This window comes from Rhinichthys klamathensis, unplaced genomic scaffold, assembly GCF_029890125.1.
Source record: "Rhinichthys klamathensis goyatoka isolate OS25496 unplaced genomic scaffold, OSU_Roscu_1.1 h1tg000167l_1, whole genome shotgun sequence".
In the NCBI taxonomy this organism is placed as follows: domain Eukaryota; kingdom Metazoa; phylum Chordata; class Actinopteri; order Cypriniformes; family Leuciscidae; genus Rhinichthys; species Rhinichthys klamathensis.
In genome coordinates, this window is record NW_026606698.1 from 596,176 (window position 1) to 623,741 (window position 27,566).

The 27,566-nt window shown below is 39.1% G+C and overlaps 1 protein-coding gene across 17 annotated transcripts in view; it reads left to right on the forward strand.

The window, feature by feature from the left end:
• Positions 1–19,738, forward strand: part of mtmr3 (myotubularin related protein 3) — a 36,266-nt gene extending 16,528 nt beyond the window's left edge. For 2 of the 17 annotated variants that reach the window (XM_056259370.1, XM_056259371.1), the window contains 16 exons: positions 1,596–1,762; positions 1,982–2,078; positions 2,262–2,375; positions 2,524–2,726; positions 3,016–3,147; positions 3,231–3,342; positions 6,452–6,647; positions 8,159–8,344; positions 8,440–8,610; positions 12,298–12,443; positions 13,050–14,412; positions 14,525–14,635; positions 15,356–15,397; positions 16,045–16,133; positions 17,608–17,661; positions 19,557–19,738. In XM_056259370.1, coding sequence (XP_056115345.1) covers positions 1,596–1,762; positions 1,982–2,078; positions 2,262–2,375; positions 2,524–2,726; positions 3,016–3,147; positions 3,231–3,342; positions 6,452–6,647; positions 8,159–8,344; positions 8,440–8,610; positions 12,298–12,443; positions 13,050–14,412; positions 14,525–14,635; positions 15,356–15,397; positions 16,045–16,133; positions 17,608–17,661; positions 19,557–19,728 — 3,355 coding nt within the window. In that variant the 3' untranslated portion in view covers positions 19,729–19,738. Of the gene's footprint in view, positions 1–1,595; positions 1,763–1,981; positions 2,079–2,261; positions 2,376–2,523; positions 2,727–3,015; positions 3,148–3,230; positions 3,343–6,451; positions 6,648–8,158; positions 8,345–8,439; positions 8,611–12,297; positions 12,444–13,049; positions 14,413–14,524; positions 14,636–15,351; positions 15,402–16,032; positions 16,134–16,993; positions 17,021–17,607; positions 17,662–19,556 lie in introns of those variants that run through there. The other 15 variants (XM_056259376.1, XM_056259385.1, XM_056259379.1 and 12 more) reach the window with 13 other exon arrangements.
• Positions 19,739–27,566: the final 7,828 nt, after the last annotated feature.

Consider the following 27,566-nt stretch of genomic DNA (forward strand, 5'->3'; position numbering starts at 1 on the left):
TAGATTTCATGATTTCAATCAATTAGACATGCTTTTTGATTACTAAAAATGTTACACCATGTATCCGTAACACGTCCGCTCCGCGACACTAGTAGTTTTGGGGGGTCTACCACCCTAAAAAATCCTAGGGGAAACACTGAATACATTTGCATAAGCCTGCCTCCAGAGCAAGACATCGACGGATGGTTATACATCATCGCATCACAGGCCCCGCCCACTGGCGTTCAGTCACTTAACAGCTGACACTTGCTACACTGGTTGTGAGCGTCACGTTAAAAGCATATAGAACCCATTATAATCACTGATGTTGTCTACACTGGATACAGTATTCAGTATTCAGGTGCGCGTTTAGTTTCTGACATCCTTCACACTAGTCTGTCAACAACAGGGCAAATGTAATAGTGAAAGAACGTTCAATTTGACAAGTACAGTTTAAACGGTGTGTTTGCATCCCTGTACAGACTTTAAAAGGATCCCAGCATCGGAAACAAGTGGATGGTTTATATTAATGCCGTACCGGATCGCGTCGAAGGATTATATGTTTGTTCGGAGCATTTTATGTTGTCAGTGAGACACAGTGTAATTGAGTTTAGTTAAAAGATGAAGCAGCCATCATCGGTATTGGATCTGATAGCAGCTGCATCACAAACCATAAGTAAATTATTTCATAATGCTTTATATGTAAATGACGGTTTTATATGGATAATGTTTTCAAAACACTTACTCGCGTGCAATTGCGAGTGGACGTTGATACTGTTTCCTATCCAATGAAATTAGCCAATCATAACAGTGGCCGTTTACTGACAAGCCTTAAAAGGAGCCGACCCTAAAAATGGGTAAAAGTTTAAAGTAATTGTTTTTTCGCATACATATTTGGGGGTTTTTTTTGTGCAAAAATTGTATTAACATTATACATGTGAACCTCTAGGAACATATTAGAATAATAAGAAAAGTCCATGTCATGACCCAATCTTGATTCAAACACCCACACGATCCTTTTATTCCTAAATGACAATGATTTAAGTCTATTAAACCTTTGACAAGTACGATCACCGCAAACATTCAGATCTGCGTTGGCGCTGCCTCTTACCCAGAGAGAGCGGTTGTCATGTATTATAGGTATTAAACAGCTTTACAAACATAATAATTCATATGATCACAGAAGTACCGGGATAAAAGTTTATATTTCAGATACAAAACTGATGTCTGGTAGCGATCAAAATCTACTAATCACATTTTGGAAGTAACTTAAAAGTAAAAAGTAGGTGGCGACAAGTGGCTGTTAAAAAATTAATGTCATTGAATCATTCCTTCAAGAGATGTGTTCAAAAACCTGTAGTAAATTACATGTTATTTTGTTTAGTTGTATATTTAGAATTGTGGGAGAATCATGATTTATTTATCTCATCTCATTTTCTATGAAAACGTATCATTAGTGTTATTTTTAAACAGAATGTCTTTGACTATTATTGTGACTGTTGACAATACAATTTTTACAACCAGTTTGTGCAGTAATCCAGGTCAGCCCAGTCTTCTCTTTGATTTTGTTTCCCTGTGTCCCTCTGATGCAGTAGATCTAATGTGTGTTTTGACAGGTGTCAGTTTTCAACATTTGAGCAGTGTCAGGAGTGGCTGAAGAGGCTGAGCGCGGTGGTCCGTCCACCGTCCCGGATAGAGGAGCTGTTTTCTTTCGCCTTCCACGCGTGGTGCGTGGATCTGTACACAGGAGAGAAGGAGCAGCATGGAGATCTGTGTAGGCCAGGTACTATTTAACCTGTGTTCTTAGATGTCACACAAATAGTTTTATCTCTGTATTTCTACACCTAGTGAGTCCACAAACAAGATACACTTGAATATCTTTAAAAGATATACAAAGAACCTCACTAAATTTGTCCAGTCCTGTAACTAGTTCTTCCTTTGAAATCCTCTTCATCTTACCTTCAGAATTCATCTCAACTTCTCACTTGCGTCTATCTTTCAGGTGATCATGTGATGTCACGCTTCCATAATGAGGTGGAGCGGATGGGCTTCGACACTCAGAACGCCTGGAGAGTATCTGAGATCAACAACAAGTACAAGTGAGTGTTTCTCTCTCAAACTCATAACACTCTGAGCAGTCCTGGGCACTCAACCCCGTCCTGCTGCGCTCAGTGGGTCTGTTCAGGGCCTTGCACAAGCTTAGATGACTTTAGACAGGCATTAGTCAGTCTGATGCCCTGATCTGATCACAGTGCCCTCTACTTGCCCCCTGGCACTACCAGGTTGTGTTCCAGCTACCCTCAAATGCTGCTGGTGCCAGCCTGGATTACTGATAAGGAGCTGGAGAATGTGGCGGCTTTCCGCTCCTGGAAGAGGTTTCCGGCCGTGGTTTATAGGTCAGTAAGCCACATCTGTCCACAAGCAAGGAGAATGAAAACTGCTCCCAAACCTAGTGACAATTTTTATATTTTTAGTTTTGGTTAACCACAGCACTGCCTAGAACCTTCTGGTTAATTATCCAAGTCTTTCACCTCTCGTTCCCAGGCACCAGAGCACAGGGGCAGTGATCGCTCGCTGTGGTCAGCCTGAGGTCAGCTGGTGGGGCTGGAGGAATGCAGATGATGAGCACCTGGTGCAGTCCATCGCCAGAGCCTGTGCCGTGGACAGCAGCACCTGTAAAGGCGTCTCCAATGGCTCCTTGTCCCGCGAGTACACTAACGGAGCTGACCTCTCAGATGTGGACTTCGGTCAGAACTGAATACTGTTCTTATTTAAGCCATAGACACTTAGAAAGGAACATGGCCTAATTCAAATTATAAAGCAGATGATTTTGGCTGTCAAATCTGATTGGCTGATAAAGGGTGATCATAGCACCATAAAATATGCTGCATTATAGCATGCATAAAATTATCCATTTAAGGATAAAATATCCTTAAATTTCTTTGTCCGTACATTTATTTATTGTGTGACTTATGCATGTATTATACATATATGTTTATTTTACATCAAAACTCCTCTGCTTGTCTCTTTCTATAGACTCATCCATGACTAACAGCTCAGAGGTGGAGACACTGGCCATCCAACCTCGAAAGCTTCTGATCCTGGACGCCAGGTCATACGCTGCTGCCGTAGCCAACAGAGCCAAAGGTGGAGGGTGTGAATGCCCAGGTACTGTCTCATAGATGCTCTTTTAACAATCACAATAAAACAAGACACCCCCCTCATTAATGGCCTGTTGCTCTCCCCTGTAGAGTACTACCCAAACTGTGAGGTGGTGTTCATGGGTATGGCCAACATCCATTCCATCCGCAAGAGTTTCCAGTCTCTGCGCTTCCTCTGCACCCAAATGCCCGATCCAGCCAAGTAAGTCTTCCAGGGAACATCTGCTGTGGTTGCAGTGTGTCCCTTTGTTTATTTATGTATTTCGACCTTTTATGGATATAACATGTTTATTTATTTAATACTTCAGTACTGTCAACATGTTCAAATTAATTAATCTATCTCAAAATCTAAGGCATACTAAAAATGACCCTCATAATCTTTGTCTGGTGGACAAACGTAATGATAATCAAAATAGTGATTTTTTTTTTTTTTTACATTGTGATGGCCTGTTGGCTGGTCTGTCTTCCTTGTGTCTGGTTTGTTCTGTGTTGCAGGAGGCGTGGGCCCAGGTGTTTCACGCCTTCATAAACCTACCACTCTACTTGTTCCAGTAGAGCCTCCTCTCTGTGCATTAATTGTTTTTGTTCATGCAACACGCCACAGCATACCTTCCATTCATCCAAACATGCACTTCATTCTTCTGACCTTACTGATCTCCACACCTCATAGTTGTATGTTATGTTACGTTAGTTTGTGTATTGGTGTTTCTATTTAGTTAATAAATCTCATTTTTGTAGTTTAAAACTGCGTCCTTCTATAAGCCTATTTCATGGCTTTAGAGCCAGGTCATGACAAAGTGGGGGCTCGTCCGGGATTTGAACCCGGGACCTCTCGCACCCCAAGCGAGAATCATACCCCTAGACCTTGGTCTAGGGGTATGATTCCCCACTTTGTCATGACCTGGCTCTAAAGCCATGACAAAAATAGAAGGACGCCGTTTTAAACTACAAAAATGAGATTTATTAACTAAATAGAAACACCAATACACAAACTAACGTAACATAACATACAACTATGAGGTGTGGAGATCAGTAAGGTCAGAAGAATGAAGTGCATGTTTGGATGAATGGAAGGTATGCTGTGGCGTGTTGCATGAACAAAAACAATTAATGCACGGAGAGGAGGCTCTACTGGAACAAGTAGAGTGGTAGGTTTATGAAGGCGTGAAACACCTGGGCCCAGGTGTCCCCAATCTCCCTGGTAAGCTATAGACACGCCCCCTGCAACACAGAACAAACCAGACACAAGGAAGACAGACCAGCCAACAGGCCATCACAACATATAAACTTTTCAAGACAGACCTACTATGAGTGCGAGGTTTTATTATATAAGTTTATCATTATTTGTGTCCATTGTGACATCAAAAACCTGTAACTCCTGCCAGTTATCTACCTAGAATTATCTAATATAGGACTAACTAATTATGTTGTTACAACAACATCAGTGTTGTTATTATAAACAAAACAAAATAAACTAATGAAATACTGAAATAGAGCTGAAAAAGATGATAAACGTACACATTACACTTAAAATGAAAATTAGAAATGTTGCCTTGACAACTAACTGAAATAAAGTTAGTAAATTTCATCTGTTTAGCTATGCATTTACTGAATGAGCACTGTGCACTAAATTTGTAACTGAAAATATAAAAATAAAAGCTAATTCAAAATATGAATTAATACTATAGTAGTATATAACTAAAACTAAAATAACACTGGTCAACAAAATGCTTCTTTGCTTTGAATCAAATGTTTTATTTAATCTAATTGTTTTGGTACAAATGCAGAAGTGCTTTAGTTTCTTCATGAGCTCCTTTCTTCCCGTCTATTGTTATTTCCCTGGCAGCAGATCTGCCTGTGATTTCCAGCGCTGGCTCGTGTTTGCTTCCTTTTCCATCCGCGCCTTTTCCACGTATCCATTTGTTGTAAAGTCAACAGCGAGTCTTCCAAGTGACTCTTTTTCTGTTTCTGTCATTCTCTCTCTTTCTCTTTTTAGTCAGTATGATAAACTCTGACCAAGAGCTACGTTTCTAGGCAACAGACTTGAATTGTTGAGAGGGGGAAAAAATCCAATTCCCTGCTTTGATTATTCTGATTGTAAATGTCTATGCATGAGGTTATTGAGGTAGTAATGTTCATGCAAAGCTGATTTCCTTTTAAACGTTTTCCTTTTCATTCATGTTCCTCGTCGTGGGAATGATTATTTTAGTATCTCCTCCGGTTACCTGCACTGTTTCCTCGACTAATGTCAGTTTGCTTTGGCTGCGTTTGACCATGCTGAAAAACTTTTATGATTATTGACTGCTTCCCACACTTGTCAAACCACTTTTTTTAGTAATTCTCTCAATTTTCCATTAAGATTTAAACTGTTTTCCTGACGTGCATAAAGCTGTTTATACTTCTTTGATGAATAGAAATAGAACTGAATTAAAAAAAGAACAGCCTTTATTTGAAATATAAATATTTTGTAACATTATGTCTTTACTCTTTTGTTCAATTTAATGCATCCTTGATAAATAAAATGATTAATATCTCTAAAAAAATACCTCTACAGCATGCAAATACTGAATTGAATTCTCTTTCACATCTTCTTGCACTTGAATAGACAAATTCACACAAAATTATGTCAAAATGGCCATCTTGGAGAGTATCTTAAATGTGATTACTTTAATTTATGTACCTGAAGCCTACAGTTAGACCTACCTGGAAAACCTGAAAAGCAATGTTTATTTGTGCTATTGCTCATAATTTGATTATTTGTTCTAATTGTATTACTGACTGTTTACTTGTTTTTAATAATACTGGAAATTTATATAGTTAGGCTAGTAGGTTTTGCTGTGGTGTCAATATTGAAATCAAGAATCTGAAAATTGGTGTCATAATCCTATTTATTAAGGTTGCATTGTTCAAACTTCAAACACATAGAAAACAGTAACTATTTATTTATTTTATTACTTTTTTGTGGTGGGGCCAGTGAAAATTTTGGCAGGGCAAGTAAAAATCTGAACTGAATTCCTTAACGTTGATATGTCATCACTTATTAAGTATTCAGCAACTTAATATATGGAAATATGCCACCTATGTTATACACAGATGTTTGCATTGCATGTTGTGTCAAATTACAAGTCTTAAAGTTAAAGAAAGGAAAACTGCTTTTTTTAATTCTAAATATTATTAAACTTTTTTGTGCAAGAAACCTTGTATACTTTAACCTTATATAGGTAAACAGTACTGATCTTTTTTTTCACTTGAACACATTTCAGCACCCTAAACATTTAGATGTGTAACAGTGAGTTTTGTTGTGTTTTTAGCTGGCTATCTGCTCTGGAGAGCACAAAATGGCTGCAGCATCTGTCCCTCCTGCTCAAGGCGTCTCTGCTCGTCGTGAACGCCGTGGACCGCGACCACAGGCCCGTAATGGTGCACTGCTCAGACGGCTGGGATCGCACCCCTCAGATAGCGGCGCTGGCCAAACTCCTGCTGGACCCGTACTACCGCACCATTGAGGTGAGCTCTGCTGTAATGAACAAAAACCGAGAACAACATTAAAACTCTCTGAATTATTACGAGAGGAATTTGTAAGCTATATCACATGCTGGAAAAATCCACAAGGGCTTATTTTAAATCCTGTGGTTTGAAATGCTCACAAGGACATGTTTACATTGACAATGGCTTAGAGGAAATGTAAAAATATTTGTAATGTTTCCTGAGCTTGAAGGCTGTGATTAACAGATTCACGGATGAAACAATGGAGAGTCGTTCTTCTGCTGTAGTAAATCCCTGGGTTTTTGTGATTTCAGGTCATCAGAATTCATGTTGTACTGACTCTTTGGGGGGGGAGTGGTGCTGCTGCACTTTATCAAGCCACATTTGATTTTTTACCCAAATAATTGAGAATAGCAAGCTGTCTATATGGCAAGAGTAAATGGAAAACTTGATAGAAAACTGAAGTCCATGGATCTAGTTGTGGATCTGGATCTCAGGAGGTGCATGAGTCATCTTAAGCCCTGGAGGAGGCATAACTGTATTTTAAACATTCATGTCTAATTTTCTGATGTTGAATACATGTTGTGCTTTGAAGTTGTTTAAAAAAAAAAAAAAGACCAGGGGATGGATTCACGAGAACCTTCTTAAGAAAGAAGTAAAGAAAATTCGTTATATACTGTAAATTCTAAGAAGTTTGTAAGAATGTTGAAATTCTTGAAATTGCAACATTTCTCGTGAACTCATGAAATTGAGTTCTTAAGAAGTTCTCAAGAAGTTCTCAGATATTTTCTCAAGAAGATAATGACAGGCTTTGGTGCGATTTGATTGAAAGGTGGGTATTGCTGAAGACTCGTTGAATAAAAAACGGTTATTTTCGTTGCGACTGGCTTGACCGGAGTATCACTCAGTGTGGTGTGTTTAACACGCCATGCCTTGCCTAGCCTAGAGTAAATGCGTCATGCATGTGCTGCATCGCTAGTTCTAGCTTGAGTGAACACATCATGTAACACATAAACTCTTTTCATGATTTACCTTGTCACTTCAGAGTACTCGTCCACATTCTTGCTACTAGTAATATGTAGCTAGTTATGTTGTTATTTGATTGCTTCAATTGGTTTTCCTCATTTGTAAGTCACTTTGGATAAAAGCATCTGCTAAATGACTAAAAGTAAATGTAATGCTTATTATTTGAAACAACCCAATAAATTCATTAAACATCTTACCTTTGCGTATTAAAGACAGGTTGGGGGTCATCCTAACTTAAAGTTATTTCCAAAGATTTTTAAGAACATTCTTTTCAGGAATATGAATACTACTTAAGAAAAGTTTTTGGGAATACAAAATATTCTTATCTTTTCTCTGAAGTTAGAAAATAAGAAGAAAATAGCAGTTAAGAAGAATTTTATTCTTAAGAATGTTTTGTGAATCCGTTCCCAGAATTCCAAATGTGATTTGTGCTCATATTTGGACTCTTCATTGTAAAAAAAAACTGTTGATATCATATAATCAGAAACTCTCCTGTCCACTTTCAGGGTTTTCAGGTGCTGGTTGAGACCGAGTGGTTGGACTTCGGGCACAAGTTCGCAGACCGCTGTGGTCATGGAGAGAACGCGGAAGACTTAAACGAGAGATGTCCTGTCTTCCTGCAGTGGTTAGACTGTGTGCACCAGCTCCAAAGACAATTCCCATGTTCCTTTGAGTTCAACGAAGCCTTTCTGGTGGGTCAAAGTTGCTGCAAGCCTTAATGTTTCTTGTACTTCGATTTAACTATTTGTTGAACTAGCTCTGAATTCTTTCGGCTTTGTGTGTTCAGGTGAAGCTTGTGCAGCACACATACTCGTGTCTGTTCGGGACGTTCCTGTGTAACAGCGGGAAGGAGAGAGAAGACAGACACATCCAGGAAAGAACCTGCTCAGTGTGGTCTCTCCTCAGAGCTGCCAACCGCTCCTTCGGAAACATGCTGTACTCCTCTCATTCAGAAACCGTACGTCACCTCTTCTTCTCTCTTTTACTCATGACTCTCTTGTGTAGTGGTCGACTGATACGAGGTTTTCAATGGCTGATGCCAAAATCTAAAGAGCAGATATAATAGATTTTGATGACTTTACTAGTTTTTAAATAGTCTTGCGGTGTGACAAGTACATTTTTAAAGTTCGAATAATATAATAATAATAAACTTTATTTTATATAGTGCCTTTAAAAGTAGCATTCTCAAAGCACTTTACATAAAAATAATGAAATTAGAAAGATACACAACAGGCTAGGCAGTAAAAACTAAACAAGAAAATAAAAATAGAAGGCCGATATAATAACAAACACAGCAATCACACGAATCACATAAAAGCCACCCTAAAAAAGTAAGTTTTAAGGGACGATTTAAAAACTCTAAGGGATTCTCCATTCCTAATCTCAGAGGGCAGGGAATTCCACAATTTAGGAGCCAAAGAAGAAAAAAAAGAAGGAATATGCCATGCAGTTGCTCAAATCTTGCATTGAGTTATAAAATAATTTGTTTAATTTAAATTTGTTTCATATGGAGTTATAGCATGTCACATCACTGGACATGTCAGCTTCCCACATACACTAGCTTTCAGAAGTTTGGTGTCACTAAGATTTTTTTACATTTTTTTTTTTAAAGAAGTCTCTTCTGCTCACCAAAGCTGCATTTATTTGATCAAAAATACAGTAAAAACAATAATATTGTGAAAATGTTATTACAGTGTAAAGTAACTGTTTTCTATTTGAATATATTTTAAAATGTAATTTATTTCTGTGATGCAAAGCTAAATTTTCTGCGTCATTACTCCACTCTTCATTCACTTCAGAAATCATTCTAATATGCAACTGCTCAAAATTGATTGCTTACTGTTTACATTGTTGAAAACAGTTACACATTTTGTTTTTCTATTTTAATATGTCATATTTTTATGTAAACAAAATAGAAAACTTTTGTAACATTATAAATGTCTGTATATACACTCACCTAAAGGATTTTTAGGAACACCTGTTTAATTTCTCATTAATGCAATTATCTAATCAACCAATCACATGGCAGTTGCTTCAATGCATTTAGGGGTGTGGTCCTGGTCAAGACAATCTCCTGAACTCCAAACTGAATGTCAGAATGGGAAAGAAAGGTGATTTAAGGAATTTTGAGCGTGGCATGGTTGTTGGTGCCAGACGGGCCGGTCTGAGTATTTCACAATCTGCTCAGTTACTGGGATTTTCACGCACAACCATTTCTAGGGTTTACAAAGAATGGTGTGAAAAGGGAAAAACATCCAGTATGCGGCAGTCCTGTGGGCGAAAATGCCTTGTTGATGCTAGAGGTCAGAGGAGAATGGGCCGACTGATTCAAGCTGATAGAAGAGCAACTTTGACTGAAATAACCACTCGTTACAGCCGAGGTATGCAGCAAAGCACTTGTGAAGCCACAACACGCACAACCTTGAGGCAGATGGGCTACAACAGCAGAAGACCCCACCGGGTAACACTCATCTCCACTACAAATAGGAAAAAGAGGCTACAATTTGCAAGAGCTCACCAAAATTGGACAGTTGAAGACTGGAAAAATGTTGCCTGGTCTGATGAGTCTCGATTTCTGATGAGACATTCAGATGGTAGAGTCAGAATTTGGCGTAAACAGAATGAGAACATGGATCCATCATGCCTTGTTACCACTGTGCAGGCTGGTGGTGGTGGTGTAATGGTGTGGGAGATGTTTTCTTGGCACACTTTAGGCCCCTTAGTGCCAATTGGGCATCGTTTAAATGCCACGGCCGACCTGAGCATTGTTTCTGACCATGTCCATCCCTTTATGGCCACCATGTACCCTTCCTCTGATGGCTACTTCCAGCAGGATAATGCACCATGTCACAAAGCCTGAATCATTTCAAATTGGTTTCTTGAACATGACAATGAGTTCACTGTACTAAAATGGCCCCCACAGTCACCAGATCTCAACCCAATAGAGCATCTTTGGGATGTGGTGGAACGGGAGCTTCGTGCCCTGGATGTGCATCCCACAAATCTCCATCAACTGCAAGATGCTATCCTATCAATATAGGCCAACATTTCTAAAGAATGCTTTCAGCACCTTGTTGAATCAATGCCACGTAGAATTAAGGCAGTTCTGAAGGCGAAAGGGGTCAAACACAGTATTAGTATGGTGTTCCTAATAATCCTTTAGGTGAGTGTATTTTGAACAGTAGTGTATAATATAATTAGAAAAGTTGATTTAATAAAGGAAATGTTTGCTCTGAAATTCAGATTTCTGTTAAGCAAAGTAAATATAATCAATAATATGAAAACAAAAATTTGGCCCATTATTTGGCATGGCCCATATTTCAGCCCGTTGCTAGTCATGTCTGTACTCCACTGATTCTATTCATTCTTCTTCTTTTTTTCTTCCTAACAGCCCTCAGCTACCTTTACCTAATAACTCATACCTCTGTTTTGTAATAGTTTATTTTGACCTTTGTGTAGTGAGTAAACATGAAGGGAGGCGTTTACTGGCTTCAGAACGCATGCTTGCATTCCTCTCAAATACTCAAGAGACCCGGAGCTGTCGTTTCCTTTAATTTCCTGTTTCTTAGGAATAGTTCACACTGCCCCAACAAAAACAGTTTCCTGACTTTTAGTAGATTTTTTTATAGATTATTTAAAAAAAATATATATCCATTTACTTTTTAAAAAAAATTGGTATTTCACTTTTAATTATTTAAGTACTTCTTCAAATTACACTAAATAAAAATTATTAGTATTTTTTTTTTCAGTCACTGATTATTTTATTTCAGTTAATGTAATTTTTTTTTATTGTTTTTTTTTTAGTTAACAATAACAACACTGTTCATGGGTCAAAGTGATGATGACAACCAATTTTTATATAAATAGCCTTTAACAACAATTTTAGCTTTTATACCTCAAACTTTTCATTTCAGTGGTATGTTGATTTACAGTTGATAAAAAATGCTGTCTTGGGTGCCTTTTCTCTTTTATTTCTGCTTGGATTGGATCAATTGAACTAAAAACATCAGTGAATTTCACTTAGGTCATAGTACATAACGAAATTCAAATAAAGAAACTATTATTTTAGCAAAATATGTTTTCTTTTCTTTTGACTTTTTGGTGTGAAATATGACCTGGATATTTCTATGTGAGATTCATCCATTTTAAAATTCACTATCGTCAAAGATGATTAACAATTAGCATAGAGTTTGGATTGGCGGTGTGGTTCCGTTCTGGGCAAGATTTCCCTGCCCATCCATGCAGCCTAGCATAAGAGCAGGGAGTGCAACAGTACCAATAAACATGTATTTAAGAACATTAATGATGTCTGCATGACAATAATTTAATGTGACAACATAAAGCAAGATAAATGAGACAGTGTGATTTGAAGAGGAATATCAGAATTCTTGACTGTGGACAAAAAGAGGAGCTGGGGATGGATGAGGGTAATTAGCTTTTGAGCAACGCGATAAAACTGCTGATAATACTGAATAGACCTTATATATAGGGACGCTGTGATAGGCGTCGTAATCCTATAGATAGACGTGGATCAGCTGAGAGTCAGCAGATGCGAGCATGACTGATGTGACCTGCCAGAACTAATGCTGAGCTTGATCATAACATCAAGCATAAATTTTTATGATATCTATTCTGTTTCTTTTAGGTGCTTCATCCTGTGTGTCACGTACGCAATCTCTTGTTATGGACAGCAGTTTACCTACCCAGCTCTTCACCCACAACCCCTTCAGATGACTCCTGTGCCCCATACCCCGCACCTGGTGCCAACCCTGAGGACCAGCCCCTGGGCAGGTAATTATGTTTACTGATAGCAAAATGCTTCACACTCTGAAATACTTTGCATTACAGAAATAAAATGGGATTTAAATCACATCAAGTCAAATTTATTTATACAGCTAATCATAATGTTAATGTTTATAATATCTTTAAGCCTTATAGTTGCATTTAGCAGATTAGAGCTGGGTGATATAAATACATTTTGCAATGATACAAGCAATCAAGCAGTTGAGATTTGCTATATAGTATATATCACCTTATGTGAGTGTACGGTACTCTATGCAGATAAAGTCGGATATAATATATATCCAAACTTAATATATAGAGAGCCATCCGATAATACAGTTTACATTTTTGCAACGATTTAAACAGTCATCCAGCCGAGATTTGCTATATAGTACATATTGCTTTACATGAATATACTATACTATATATACAACTTTGAATATATTGCTGGGCTATAATAGTTTACATTTTTCGGCGATATAACAATCAAGAAGTTTTCTGCTATATAGTACATATAGTATAGTAAGGTTGGATATACTTATTTTAGTACATGTAAATGTAAATGGTGTTTCACGTTGACTTGAGCTTGTTTTTTGTTTTGTATTGTGCCCACAGGCGTCCTAAAACCCGCTCGTTTGAAAACTTGCCTAGCGCTTGTGAAGTTGGAAACCCTCTGACCTCCAATCGACGTTCCAGCGACCCCAGTTTGAATGAGAAATGGCAGGACCATCGCAGATCTCTGGAGCTCAACATTGGGACAGGGGCTGAAGGTGCTGCATCTCCAGATCCAGACGAGAGGGTCAACGGACAGACCGTGGTGGGGATTATGGGAACATTGCCCAGTGGGGGAACAGAGAATGGGGAGGGGCCTGAGGATGTCAGATTGCCAATGATGGAGGGGGTTGATGAGGCAGAGCTGACAGTGGGTGTGGCTATGGGCCAAATGGAGAACATTCTCCAGGAAGCTACAAAAGACGAGTCTGCATCAGATAGCCGCAGAGACGCAAAGACAGACCACACTAAGAGTGATGATATCATTAAGAGTGATGATATTGCACATTCAGAAGAGAGTAACAGTGCTATTGATGATGCTCAGGAGAGCAAAGCTAAAAGCCTTGGAGATGGAAGTGTCAATGGACATTGTTCAGAAGATGGTAATTCTGAAGCGTCTTCTGCTCTTAGCCAGGATACCTCGGGAAGCCAAGACTCTGAGAAAGTAGCCCTCGATAAATGCATGATACAAGAACACAAGCCTTGTAGCACGACTAATTTCCCTCCCAATGGCCTCAGGACTCTGAGTAACGGCCATGGAGTCGAGACACCACCAGGACGAGAAGTCCTTGAGCAACGTCTTTCTCTTTTGGAGAGCTCCACAGAGACGCTAACGGAGGACTTGGGCGTTGTGCAGGAGAGTCTGGCACCCTTAATTATTCCGCCTCCTCTCAAAGCCCTCGCTGAATCGTCGTGCCTCAAACAGGGTCTCCGCACAGCAGCCAACCCGCAAGGCGCTCCCAGGACTTTAAACAACACCCCTAAACGGCCGTCTCTCAGTGCCTTTCCGCCCTCCACTGACCTCCTCCACTCTGTGTATAACGGAGACTCCCCCGACCCTGAGCCCCCCACGCCACGCACAAACGGGGAACGGGCCACGCTAAGCCGACAGGTGTCACTCGCCAGCTGTGGCTCGCTGACCCTTCACGCACGGGGCGCCTGCTCCCACCATCGCTGCCTGCACTTAGGGTTTCTGGGCCGGCCGAGCTTCAGCCCTCCAGAGCCCCCTTCAGCCCGAAACCATCTCGACGATGACGGGTTGACCCTGCACACGGACGCCGTGCAGCAAAGGCTGCGGCAGATCGAAGCGGGTCACCAGCTGGAGGTGGACGCTCTGAAGAGGCAGGTACAGGAGCTCTGGAGCCGTCTGGAGAGCCATCAGGCTGCTGGGATGCTGCGACTCAACGGAGACATGGGAGATGAAGTGGTGAGCCGTGCACACTAGTGTTTAATTCCCCTCACATGGTTTGGGTTTGGGTTTTTCAGCCATGTTTGAAGGTTTATCTTAAGAGACGTTTTTTCCCCATCTTTCTTGTCAGACCTCAATCACAGACTCCGACTTCAACCTGGAGCACAACTGTCTGTCCCGCTGCAGCACTGAACTCTTTTCTGAGGCCAGCTGGGAGCAGGTGGACAAGCAGGACACTGAGGTAAAGAATTAAACTAGGTTGACTGTGTTTATTTTAAAGGTAGGGTAGGCAATTTCAGAGAGGCTAGCAATAGCAAGCTAGCTTTGAAAGCATAAGATCCCACCCTCCCTTCAGTACGCTCTCAAAAGCTACGCCTCCTCCTAAACACATGAATGAGCACAGCCAAAGCAGGATCTGCAAAGTGTTACACGTTAAATTACCTCATGTCTCAAAGCACATAACACTACAATAATAATAATAAACAAAAACAACCTGCAAAGCTCTGACTTGCACCACCTGACTGCTGCAGATTAATTTCGCCATTGATAGTATTGCCATAGAAACACACAAATCCGAGTCCGAAGATGTGATCAGCTCAGAGAAGAACGTCACGGGCTGCCATCTCGTTTACAGTTACGACATGGTGTGAACTCAACATAAGCTCATTGCTGATGACGTGTGAGGTGCGTGGAAGTATGCAAATACATAGGTTAACAGGCAGATAGGACATCGTATCATTGCATTAGAACCGAATGCAAAGTGGACTAACATTTTTTTGGTCCTGAGACTTCCACAGAAAATATATGTACATGTTTTAATATTTAGACGACTTCTATCATTGATTGCTATCAGGATGTGAAGAGAGTTTCAACCAGTATAACAAAAAGTGTTTATGAAAAACATTGCCTACCCTACCTTTAATCTTTGTTTTGTTTATATGACTGTTATTGTACTAGAAAGACTTTGGATTTGTTGCACCGGTGTATGGAGAAAGAATATAAGGTCGGTAAGTTTTTTCAATGTTTTCGAAAGTAGTCTCTTCTGCTCACCAAGGCTTCATTAATTTTATCAAAAATACAGTAAAAATAGGAATTTTGTTGAAAATAACTGCATAATATATTTCAAAATGTAATTTATTCCTGTGATCAAAGCTGAATTTTCAGCATTATTACTCCAGTCTTCAGTGTCACATGATCCTTCATTCAATATGCTGAATTGCTGCTCAAGAAACATTGATTATTATCAATATCATTTTGTGCACTTTTTTCAGGATTATTTGATTTAATAAAATTTTCAAATGAACAGCATTTATTTGAATTAAAAATCTTTACTGTCACTTTTGATCAATTTAATGCATCCTTGCTGAATGAAAAAAAGCTTACTGGCTCCAAACTTTTGAACAGTAGTGTATATAAATAATTATTTGAGAGGTTAGAATTTATGATAATAATATGTCTGCTGACTTTAAGGAAATGATGATATTAAATTAGTCCCAATTTACTTATTAAAACTGATTCCTCATTGCATGTTAGTCTAAAGAAGAAAATACATCACATTACTTTAATGCATTGTGAATGCCATGTTATGTAATGTTTTAGGTCTTTATTAGGCAGTTGGTCCCTTTATTCAGAGCTCAGTATTTGTTGCAGGTGACCCGGTGGTACCCGGACCATCTGGCTGCTCAGTGCTACGGCTGTGAGAGAGGATTCTGGCTGGCCACTAGAAAGCACCACTGCAGGTTCGACAACATCACAAACCCCTCACACAAAGAACACATCTCTACAGTCTTCTTTCTGTTACTATTTCTTTCTGGCTCTTGTAGCTTGTACATGTACCTTTTTTAGGGTCAGATGCATTAGTGTTGACTCACTTTCTTCTTGACGTCTCTCGAAAACCTTGTTTTTTCCTCTCTAAAATTCCTCTGGTCGTCCAGTAAACAGAAATGTTTGGCGAAATGTTTCATGACTCCTAACTCATTACAGCAGCACTTGTAAACACAGCAGATTAAACAAGCTGCCCAACTGTGAGGACTAGTACAAACTGCCCAATGAGTAAACAGCAATATGGTTTCCGATTGAAGTTGTGCAAATATCATGCATAGTTTCAGTTTTTAGTAGCAGAAAGCTCCTACTGAAAGCCTACATTGGCAGCTTTCTGACTGAAATGGAAGCTCATAACAAGTGACTGATTTGAAACACTCAACCTATGCAGCAACGTCCTACAACATGCACACCAAATAGTGAAGATTGCAAAAGAGAAAAAGATCATAAACGTAATAAACAAATACTTCAATTTATAGTAGTAGAGTTGTGGACTATCACCCAGTATTTGAGTGCATTATGAGTTATTTTCATTAATGCATGAAATATTTTTTGCAGTCTTTTATATTTCTTTCAACTCCATCTGCCATTTTGAAAGATTTTTTGCCACAATGCATTCTGGGATTCTGTTAAAGTATCCTTAGATTTGGCCTAAAAACAAAGGTACAGCCTTAATTGTGTGTCAGGCCAGTGATTCCTACAAATGCTTTCTAGTTAGAAATCTCACTAGGTTTTACACTACTAGGATTTGAAGTTCATTTCTCCTCCTGTACCACAGAGGCAAGGAGCGTATGGAAGAGGTTTGGTGAGAATTGTCCTCTCTCTCTGTCATTCTCAGGCTCTTGTACGTCCTGTTAACCCTGCATCGCTTCAGAGTGACCTAACCCTCCTCTCCTCCTCCATCTCTTCATAGGGTTGAAGTGGGCTGTCTCTGTTATTGTTCAGGGGGAAATGTACAGGGCGAAACTGTACCGTAGTCATTTCATCCAGAGAGCCAGTCTAAGAGAGAACACAGAGGGGTTTTGCCCTGTCTTCTGTTCATACACTAATGTTCAAAAGAGTGTAGTTAGTAAGGTTTTTTTTTTTTTTTTTTTTTTTTTGAAATTCATAAAATTAATCAGTAAAGACATTTATAATAAAAAAAATTAAATGCTCTTTTGACCTTTCTATTAATCAAAGTCTCCTGAGCAGCAGGATTGTAGTTCATCATCATATTAGAGTTTTTTCTGAAGGATCGTGTGACTAAAGGCTGGAGTAATGATGCTGAAAATTCAGCTTTGATCACAGGAATAAATTACACTTTAAAATATATTCACACAGGAAACAGTTATTTTTAAATTGTAATAATATTTCACAAAATTACTGTTTTTGCTTTATCTGTTTTTGCTTTAGATCAAATAAATGCAGCCTTGGTGAGCAGAAGACACTCCTTTCCAGACCAGTAGTGTAAATAAATCTAATCTTTTAAACAAAATGCTGTAGAAATGACACTTGAAATCACTTTCTAATGTTAGTTAAGGTTTTCCTGCACCAAATCCAGCCATAATTCAGTTTTTCTATAACCAGCATTTTCCACCCTCAATGTTTTTTAGACCTCTTAAGACTATAACATATTTGAAAAATTATTTGTTTAGTCTCTTTGCATGTAAAATGAGTGAACACTGCAACTGCACAGGCTTTGGCATGTAAATGAGGTCATATGTTAATGTACTTCTGTTCCTGGTGCCAGTACCATGATTTATGAATACACCTGCAGTATTTCTATAGACTTCATCGAACTTTACTTCATAAGTAAATCCTGTTTTCAGTGATATGGCTCAGGTAAACTGGAAGTCATGGAGATTCATGGATGGAAATTGTGATTGATTTTTATGTAAAGCCTCTCCTTTGATGTTCTCTCTGCCCATGCAGTTGTGCATGTGTGTTTGAGTATGATGGTATACATGAAGGGCTGCATGATTCTCTATAACACACAGTGTGTGGCGCTGATGATGCACCTCTTCTCACTCCTTTGTGATTACAGTAGTTTGATGTTTTCTTGCAGTAAGTCTGCATGTGTCTGGGCTTCATTTCGCCCAGACCTGAAGAAACCCCTCCCACCCTTAACACTTTAACACAGTCGTTTCCTGTTCAGGACATGATGGAGAACTTTTTAATATGTATATTTATTTTGTACAATGTTACTAGTAAAATCAAATGTGTTTAAATTAGGGCTATCAGTATGTATTTATTTGAGGAGCTTTCTTAGTGATCTTAAATGTGATGGATCTAAATAATATCAATAAGAATAATTCTTATTTTTATTATATTTAAAAATGTAGTGCATTCAGTTTGAATGCATTCATATTCTCATTATTGTTATATTAAATTATAGTGCTTTTTCTGTAGTTTTTATTTTTTTTTAAATGTAGTGCATTCAGTTCTAATGCATTCAAATCCTCTCTTAAAGAAAAAAATATGAAGAGTTTGGTTCCAAAACGCAATAAATCCATTTAGATTAATTTGAGTAAAAATATGTTTTCTTTACCAAGTGGAAAGATGAAAACCACTATTTTCTCTTTCAAACTTTCACATAGAATTTGTAGGTCGTAATAACAAACAAAAAATTAAAATCCAGGTTTTGATTTTCAAAGATTTATTATAAAAACGGATTATTTTTTCCCCCAAAATGCAATTAATCCATTGAATCAATATAAAAGTTTTTTTTTTCATATTGAAACTGTTGAAAATACACAACAACGTAAGTTTATTATTATAATATTTTTATTAAGAACTGTAAAGAAGATTGAAAACATTTTTCCTCCTCCCGAGTGCCTCATCTTCTTAATCTCCTCACGTATATGATTCGATTTCGATGCCTTACGTTTCTCACCCAACCACAGGTTCATCAATCCAGTCAAAAATAAGGCGCTGCCGTTACTGTTTACATTGCGTGGAATGGTGCGTTGTGATTGGTTGACAGCGGATATATCGCATTCTGCAGAGAAGGGAGACTGGCGTTTCTCGCGGTTTGGAAAGAAAGGGAGAAAACATGACAGAATAACACGGCGGATATCGCATTTTACTTAAATTAAACATTGACTTTTCAATACCAAGCAGATACAATACTGATTTTTGCCGTGAACTATTTTTTTTTTTTTTAGAAATGGCGTTTATCGCGTTTTGGAACCAAACTCTTCATATATAGTCTTATATAGTCTAGCTTAAATTCTAAAAGTGATTTATAAAGGTTCTAATTCTATTCTATCTTTGTTTTTCTTTCGAAACTTTTCTTTCTCTGACTCCCTACCCCTCCTCTCTGTCTCTTTCTCTACTGTCCCGACCTCTACCGCCCCCTGCAGGAATTGTGGGAATGTGTTCTGTGCCAGCTGTTGCGATCAGAAGATCCCGGTGCCAAGCCAGCAGTTGTTCGAGCCCAGTCGTGTGTGTAGGTCGTGTTTCAGCAACCTGCAGGTTCCCGCGTCGGCTCTGGAGATGGAGCTGGACAAACCCATCACGGCCAGCTCCAACTGATCCTAGACCCGCACACGGACAACTGCTGAGGACCCACAGGACGAGATGGCGAAGCTCCAGAGACTGCTTTGTGGGGGTGAAGGCGCTTCTTTCCCACCTGAAAGGGAATCATGTATATATGGAACGATGTGGAACGCACAGAGTCGTCCAGGGAGGAGAGGAGGCTTAGCACTTTCAGTTGGCGTTTAACAGAGAACTTCTTGCGGAGGCAGGTTACGATTGAGAGCTTGTCTTGATTTGCGATGAAACTTATCCTGTACCTGCTGCATAGAGGGAAGGCTTTCACCAACCAGCGGACAGCGTGCGAGAATAGGGTTTCCTCCCTCGTCATCTCACAAAGATCAGATTATCAGTGGTGTTTCTGGGAACGCCACAGGGTGAAAGGTGCTTCTGGGACGAGTCCGCAAGATCCTAGCTTTGTTTTTGAGTTCTCATCTCCGTCTTTCTACAATCTGCTTTGCGGGAACCTGCTTTTTTTCCTTTCTTTTTGAGGTTGCACAAGTGATTCTGGGTGCCAGACAGCATTCAAACTTTCTAGGGTTTGAATGCACCAAATTTCCAGATTCTTGGTTAGTTACTCCAAAGTACTTTCTCAAATAGAAAAATCATTCACCTTCTCTCTAACGTTGACTGTATAGTGACAGGAAGTGATGTCAGCACGGGCCACTAGAGGGCGCTCTCGTCTCTCTGATCTGCTGTGTGGACGCCGGCTGGTTTAGACACGGTCTGCTTCTGAGACCTTCTCACTAATGCTTTTTTTTTTTGTAACATACATGCGAGACAAATGAGATAATATATTAGAATGATATAAGAATGAGACGTATAGCATTTAAGATGAGAAATTGTATAGAATTCTTCAATAGTGGCTCACTAAATTAGTCACCAAATATAAGTTGTGTTGTTTTCCCCAGTTGTAGCCATTTGGGGGAGTAAATTTCTTTTTAATGTATTTCTTATTTTTGTCCTTCTAGTGATGCTGAACAGTTGTATGTGGAGAGAGATGTATGTGATATGCTGCATTAGGGCCCCAGATGTTGTTTTTGTTATTTTTTTTGCGCTCTCAACACTTATTTATTATCAAGTTCTTGTTTGAATTGTATGCCCAATCCTGACAATTGATACACCACAGGATAATCAGTGTTGATGGGTGTGAGCTGCCTTTGCACTGAAGATGAAGCCCCTTCCACACACACACATTTGACAAAACACAATCAAAATCTCTTTAGCTCGCTTCCCAGTTTATCCACTTTTTTTTGGAGGTTAATACTGATAATTCCCTCAATCAACCAGAGTTCACCTGATAATACATTTACTCACCCTCAGAATTCGGAGAATCTTCATGCAACTCTTTTCCATATAATGACGGGTCATATCGACTGCAAGTTTTATTGTATTGCTTTTGTCTTTTTTTGGAGCTTGATGGATGTGCTCACTATTATATGGATAACAGTTAAATGAAAAAGTAAAACTACGAGTAAATAATGACAATTTGAATTGTTTGCGGTGAACTATAACCTTGACATTGGGCTCGCCATCTGATGCTATAATGACGTGAGACCTGGAAGCTCCTGAGAGTTTAGGGCCGTGATGATGGGCGTTAATTCCTAAAGCTGATGACCTCTGCAAGAGCGCTTTCAGTGTCACCGGTGCGACAGCTTTTGCATTAACGCCAATCCATGAATGTGAATTTTTTTTTTTCAGAATGAGTAAATTCCATGGGTTTATATTTTGCACATTGGTAATCATCAGAAATACACTGTTGCAGACTTCTGTAAGAATTAAACAAAGTGGAATTCCAACTGAACCGACTCCTGGACTCAATTCACTGATCCGACTGTGTTTACACTGCACTGTTAGCCTGGGAAAACCCAGACAACTTCCGGCACATTTAGATTTGCTCTGAAAGTTAGTCTGGCAAAGAGCTCATTCAAGCCCATTTCCAATCCACCGAAATCGCGGCACCAATCAGAAGCGTTGGGGCGGGCTTTACACGATGACGACAGCGCTGGGATTTTGAAGCAGATTTTGTAGCCTACATTACAAAGATGGAGGCCGCCGTCGAACATCACTCGTTCCAATCAGCTATCGCGTCTGTTTTAAGCGATTTGAACGTTTCCTTTTAGTTAAAACCCGAGCAAAGAACAACACTCGGAGATGTTTCTCCGCCGCTCTGCATACGTCATCTCCTTCATCGCTCTGATTGGGTTTAGGTCTATCCGCGACGTCCGTTGGTGACGCCCCTCTGGAAATGATTTGTCTATGACGCTTTGCCAGACCATAACTCAGTTACAACTGAGAATGCTCTGGTTTTAACCAGGCTAGTGCACTGTCACTCAGTAGCACAAACCAAGATTCCCAAACTTTTTTCTCAGCCAAACCCCTTTTACCTAAAATGTTTACTTGAAGTCCCACTGAGATTGTAAGTTAAAATTTTAATAATGCAGGGTTTTTCCTGGCTCAAAACGAGGCGGAGGTGGTAAAATTCTGATCATGTATTTTAATAATAAGATAATTGAATTTTTATTTTTCGTAGACCATCATATACTGTTTCCCACAGTATTTTTGTGGGTGGAGCTTGGTACCTCTAGGGGGGAACTGTTTGTACATTTTAAAGATAAATTCATTAATCTGGTGCACTTTGAGTCACTCGAATCCACTGTTAAAAATAAATAATCCACCGCCAACCACCCGATCCTATGATATTCTTTGATTTAGATATCTGAATCTGATCATCACATTACAATTATTCAAATTCTCAGTGTTAAGCATGATAATAAGTAGGCTGATTTAAAATTAACATTTATTTAAAATAAAAGTTCTTCTTTTGGCAAAACTACAATTCCTTATAAGCCTAAACAGAGGCTTTGCTCCCTTCAAACTTAAATTGTCAATGTTTCATTACATCACTGTTGGAAAACACTCTTATCAAAATATTATTATTTTTTACCTTTATAAAGGGCATTTTCCCCCTAATTGTATTAAATGTATGCTCCATCTTTCATTTCAAATTCTTAATTTTGATCAATACGTTCAATTAGAATAATAAGACACTATAGGGCTGTTACCAATCAAATTAAAAAATTTACATTGAAAAATTACAACTGTATTAGCCTAAATTAGATTACTTTGAATATTTTTTTAATATACAAATAAGGAATGTTGAAAAGAATGATGCTTTGAAACTAAACCGCCAGTAGGTGGCGGCATTCATTCAAACGATTCATTCAAACGGCTAATTTATTCAGAATGAGGCAGTTTATGAATTTTTGAATCTTTGACTCAACCGATTCGTTCAAAACGCTGAGTCATTCAGAATGAGGCCGTTTATGAATGGGTAATTGAATCTTTGACTCAACCGATTCGTTCAAAACGCTGAATGAAACACGGCCGCGTGGTCCTGTGAGATGGTTCTGCTGTGATCTTTGTTTGGAACTATTTTCGCTGCTGAAACAGAACAAAAACAGTCATTTCGTCTAAAATGTAAGTGACTAAATTTGAACTTTTTGTTTATTGAACTGTTGTCAGTGTAATCAGTGTCTCGGTTTTAATAGTGATGGTTTACAGGAAAACAGTACTCTGGTATGTTATAAATAAATGCGCGAGCCTCAACAGCGCAACTTTGTTACCGTCATTAGGCCTACATTAGGTAGGCTAGTATTATAAACTATAGGCTATCAATCGCCACTTACATTAAATTAAATTAAATCAGAATCATCCTCGCGGTTTCGGTGATTGCCTAGTTATTTTTTATTTTATTTTTTGATATTGAAAGTTGCTTTAATCAGGGCATTTGTCCGGTTGGGCAAGTAAAATTCTCTTTCACTTGCCCCTTAAAAAAACACACGTGTCCCAGACAAGCGTTAAAGGGTTAGTTCACCCAAAAATGAAAATGATGTCATTAATGACTCTCCCTCATGTCGTTCCAAGCCCGTCAGACCTCCGTTCATCTTCAGAACACAGTTTAAGATATTTTAGATTTAGTCCGAGAGCTTTCTGTCCCTCCATTGTAAATGTATGTACGGTATACTGTCCTTGTCCAGAAAGGAAATAAAGACATCATCAAAGTAGTCCATGTGACATCAGTGGGTTAGTTAGAATGTTTTGAAGCATCGAAAATACATTTTGGTCCAAAAATAACAAAAACTAGGACTTTATTCAGCATTGTATTGTCTTCCGGTTCTGTTGTGGATCCGCGTTCAGTGACGCCGCTGACGTAAGACGCTGCTGACGTAAGACGCTGCTTAAACTGTGTTCTGAAGACGAACGGAGGTCTTACGGGCTTGGAATCACATGAGGGTGAGTCATTAATGGCATCATTTTCATTTTTGGGTGAACTAACCCTTTAATGTCGAGCCTTGGCATGTGTTCTCCTTGATTGGTTTTCCCTGAAGAGAATTACATTGTTGAAAACGAATGTAAAAGAGTGACGCACGTTCATTGCGGTTTACCGAAATGAGAGTTTCCGTGTCTATATTAAACTCAACACATAATGATTCATCTGATTGTGATCCGCGCATCACCATCGGCAAACAAACCTTATACAGTTTGAGAATGGACACACACAGGCCGGGAACCCGCAACAGAACCGTTACAGCGCAAGTGTGTAAAAGTGTACCTGGTAATTCTCTATGCCGTAAACAAACCTGCAGACCACTTACCATATAATCTTGGAGTAAAAAAAAAGCAAATTATAAAAATAAACAAGCTTTTGTATCTGATCTATTAAACAGCCTCGATAGGCTTTTTACAGCCTCGATATGCCATCTTTAGAAGTTTGTCTTTGACCTTGTGTTTTTGTGTTAGCTCTGTATATTTCTATGGTATCGCTGTCGAAGAATAATTAGCTGGTGAAGTGGATTTACTTTATTGGATTGCTTATTTTAACAAATTATCATGAGCATTGTAACGTTTGAAGTGGATGTCATATCAAAATGTCAGTAGAACGGGTAGATTTGAATATGAGCAGTTAATTTATAAATCTTGTTGTGTTTTTATACCGCTGTAAATCATTCTACAACATTTCCATAACCTATTTACAATCATAAATTGTCCTTAACTGCAGATTAAAGATCTGCAGTTATCTGCAGAATTGTTTATTCCATATAGATTTCAATGATTTATTTGATTTGTGAAGCTGTTTAAGATTGATTTTGAATAATATTAATTAAATCAATAGACATTTGCATTCTCAGGCTTTTCCATATGATTGTAGTAAACATTCAACCAACAAACACTCAAAATAAACTGCATCTTGATATTTACAAACTCATCTTGTTTTATAACATTTAGCTAGCAAGTATGAAAGCACATAGTCATTTGGCATACACTTCATCAAGTTGTGTCAGAGTCCTCGGCGGTTCAGTCCTGGGTCCGTTTCACTGGGCGTTTGCTTATTAATATCTAAACTACAACAAAGTAAAGATACTTCTAGGGAAAAAAATCCCTCTGAGACTTGTTTTGAAAGTTTTTCGAATCACCAAAAATTGGTTTCGTTTTACTTAAAAAAAGTTTCAGAATAAAACAAAGACAATAATTTAAAAAGGGAAAAAAATAACAGAAATGCATATAGATCTTCACCCGAATTGTGGCCCAGAGCAACAGTTCGGTATTTTACACTTAAAGCCCTGTTTTAAGATCGTTTCTGATGAAATCGGAACTGCAGAAATTCAGCTGCTCCCGACGAGCTGGATGGCGCCTTGCATGGCTGCCGTCGCCCGTCGGTGTATGAATGAGTGAGTGAATGGGTGAATGTGAGGCAAATTGTAAAGCGCTTTGGTGGCCATTGGGTCTGTGAAAGCGCTATATAAATGCAGTCCATTTACCATTTTACCAAATAGAACAGTTAAGATTAAAATTTGGACACATGCTGCTGGCCCGAGAATTTTCGGTTTCTGTGGTTGATCGTTTTGTGGTGAACAGTGCATCCATGCAAGTCAATCCACACAAAAATATTTTTTGGCTTCGTAATCTTTAATCAAAATCTGAAATTTCCCCTCCCCTCTGCATTGGAGGACCTTCCCTGATGACGTAGGTTTCATGGTTTGGGCGTCTTCTTAACATCCGTAACCACGCCCCTCCAACTGACAGTAGACAGGCTGAATGAAAACACCTACTTTTCTAGATCCAATCAGGTGCTAGTTGGAAAAAAAGCCACGCCCACTATTTTGCCTCATTTAGTATTCCGTTTCTCTCGGAAATACGTCACAACACTGGAGAAAAGTCGTTTGCAACTTCCGGTTCACGGGGACTTTAAGTGTAAAATACCGAACTTGTCCTCTAAGAGTTTGGGGCTGTACTTATAATGCAGTCATCCCCCTTACAAGGAGTAAAAGCTATTTTGAAAAAAAAAGCCCAGTATATTCTCATCTTGAATATGGGTGAATGAATATGGCCTTGAATATGGCCATATCACGCTGTAGCCCAATTTTTTTTTACAGTCTATGAGCCCAAGACTGGTTGCCCACTGAAGCTATGCTTGAGCCCTTTCCTTTTCCTTAAAGGAAAAAACCTTTCCTTTTCCTTTAAATCCTCCCTTGTCTGGCTTATGCTACTCTGAGCAATGCCTGAACTTTGTATTTTGAGCACTTCTTGCGTTGTTTTTCCCTCTTCATGATGACTCGCTTGGTTTAGTCCTCAGTTGTAAGTGGCTTTGGATAAAAGCGTCTGCTAAATGATTAAATGTAAATATACCTGGATGAGACCTTCTGGGAAAACTAGGGTGCTGCTGGCGTGGTCTTTTCTGGAGTCGTTCAAATAAAAGATCGTCCATAAATATTTCAATTTTATCAGTTACCTTTGAGATGTGTTAATCATTTAGAAGAGGTTCCAGTTTGAGGGATTTAACAGAAGATTTCATATTTGGGCCTCCTGGCAACACAACAATCTGTGTGATCTTACCTTCATGCTGTGGAATTACAAACTGGAAGACCGAACACAACCAGCTCAGAGCTAAAGAGGGTCGGGCTACTGAAGGTCTATAAAGAAGTTCGAGAAATGAGACCAATCATAGGCTACAAAAGAGTTAATAAATTAAATGTGGTGCATGTATGGACCAGGTCAATAGATGGACATTCTGTAGCATTACATTACAGTGGTGATGAAGAGCGTTGTCTTGTTTAATTACGTGTTTTTATATGAAATACTGCTGGACTGGCTGTATGTTCTACATCTACACTCACCGGCCACTTTATTAGGTACCCCATGCTAGTAACGGGTTGGACCCCCTTTTGCCTTCAGAACTGTCTCAATTCTTCGTGGCATAGATTCAACAAGGTGCTGGAAGCATTCCTCAGGGAGTTTGGTCCATATTGACATGATGGCATCACACAGTTGCCGCAGATTTGTCGGCTGCACATCCATGATGCGAATCTCCCGTTCCACCACATCCCAAAGATGCTCTATTGGGTTGAGATCTGGTGACTGTGGAGTAGGGGTGGGAATCTTTTACCATCTCACGATTCAATTCGATTCCGATTCTTGAGGCCACGATTCGATTCAAAATCGATTTTCGATTCAAAAAGATTTTCGATTTAAAACGATTCGATTTTATCCATAATGATTTCTAATCGGGTTTCTGATCATGATCTACTCTCATCTGCTTTGCTATACAGAATGACAAACGGAGACCAGTGTTTCCTCTAGGATTTTTTCCAGCTGTGGTGGCAGGCCCATTTCGCCAGGGGGAGGGGGCGTGGCCCATGAGTGATATTCCCATTGGCCACGCCCCCTTACCCCAGGTGTTTAAACCTCCCCTAAGCATTATAACATTATAACATGAAAGGCTCGAATAAGAGCGGCAAAGCGATTATGCGCATCCCGTGCGCAGAATGATGCACTTG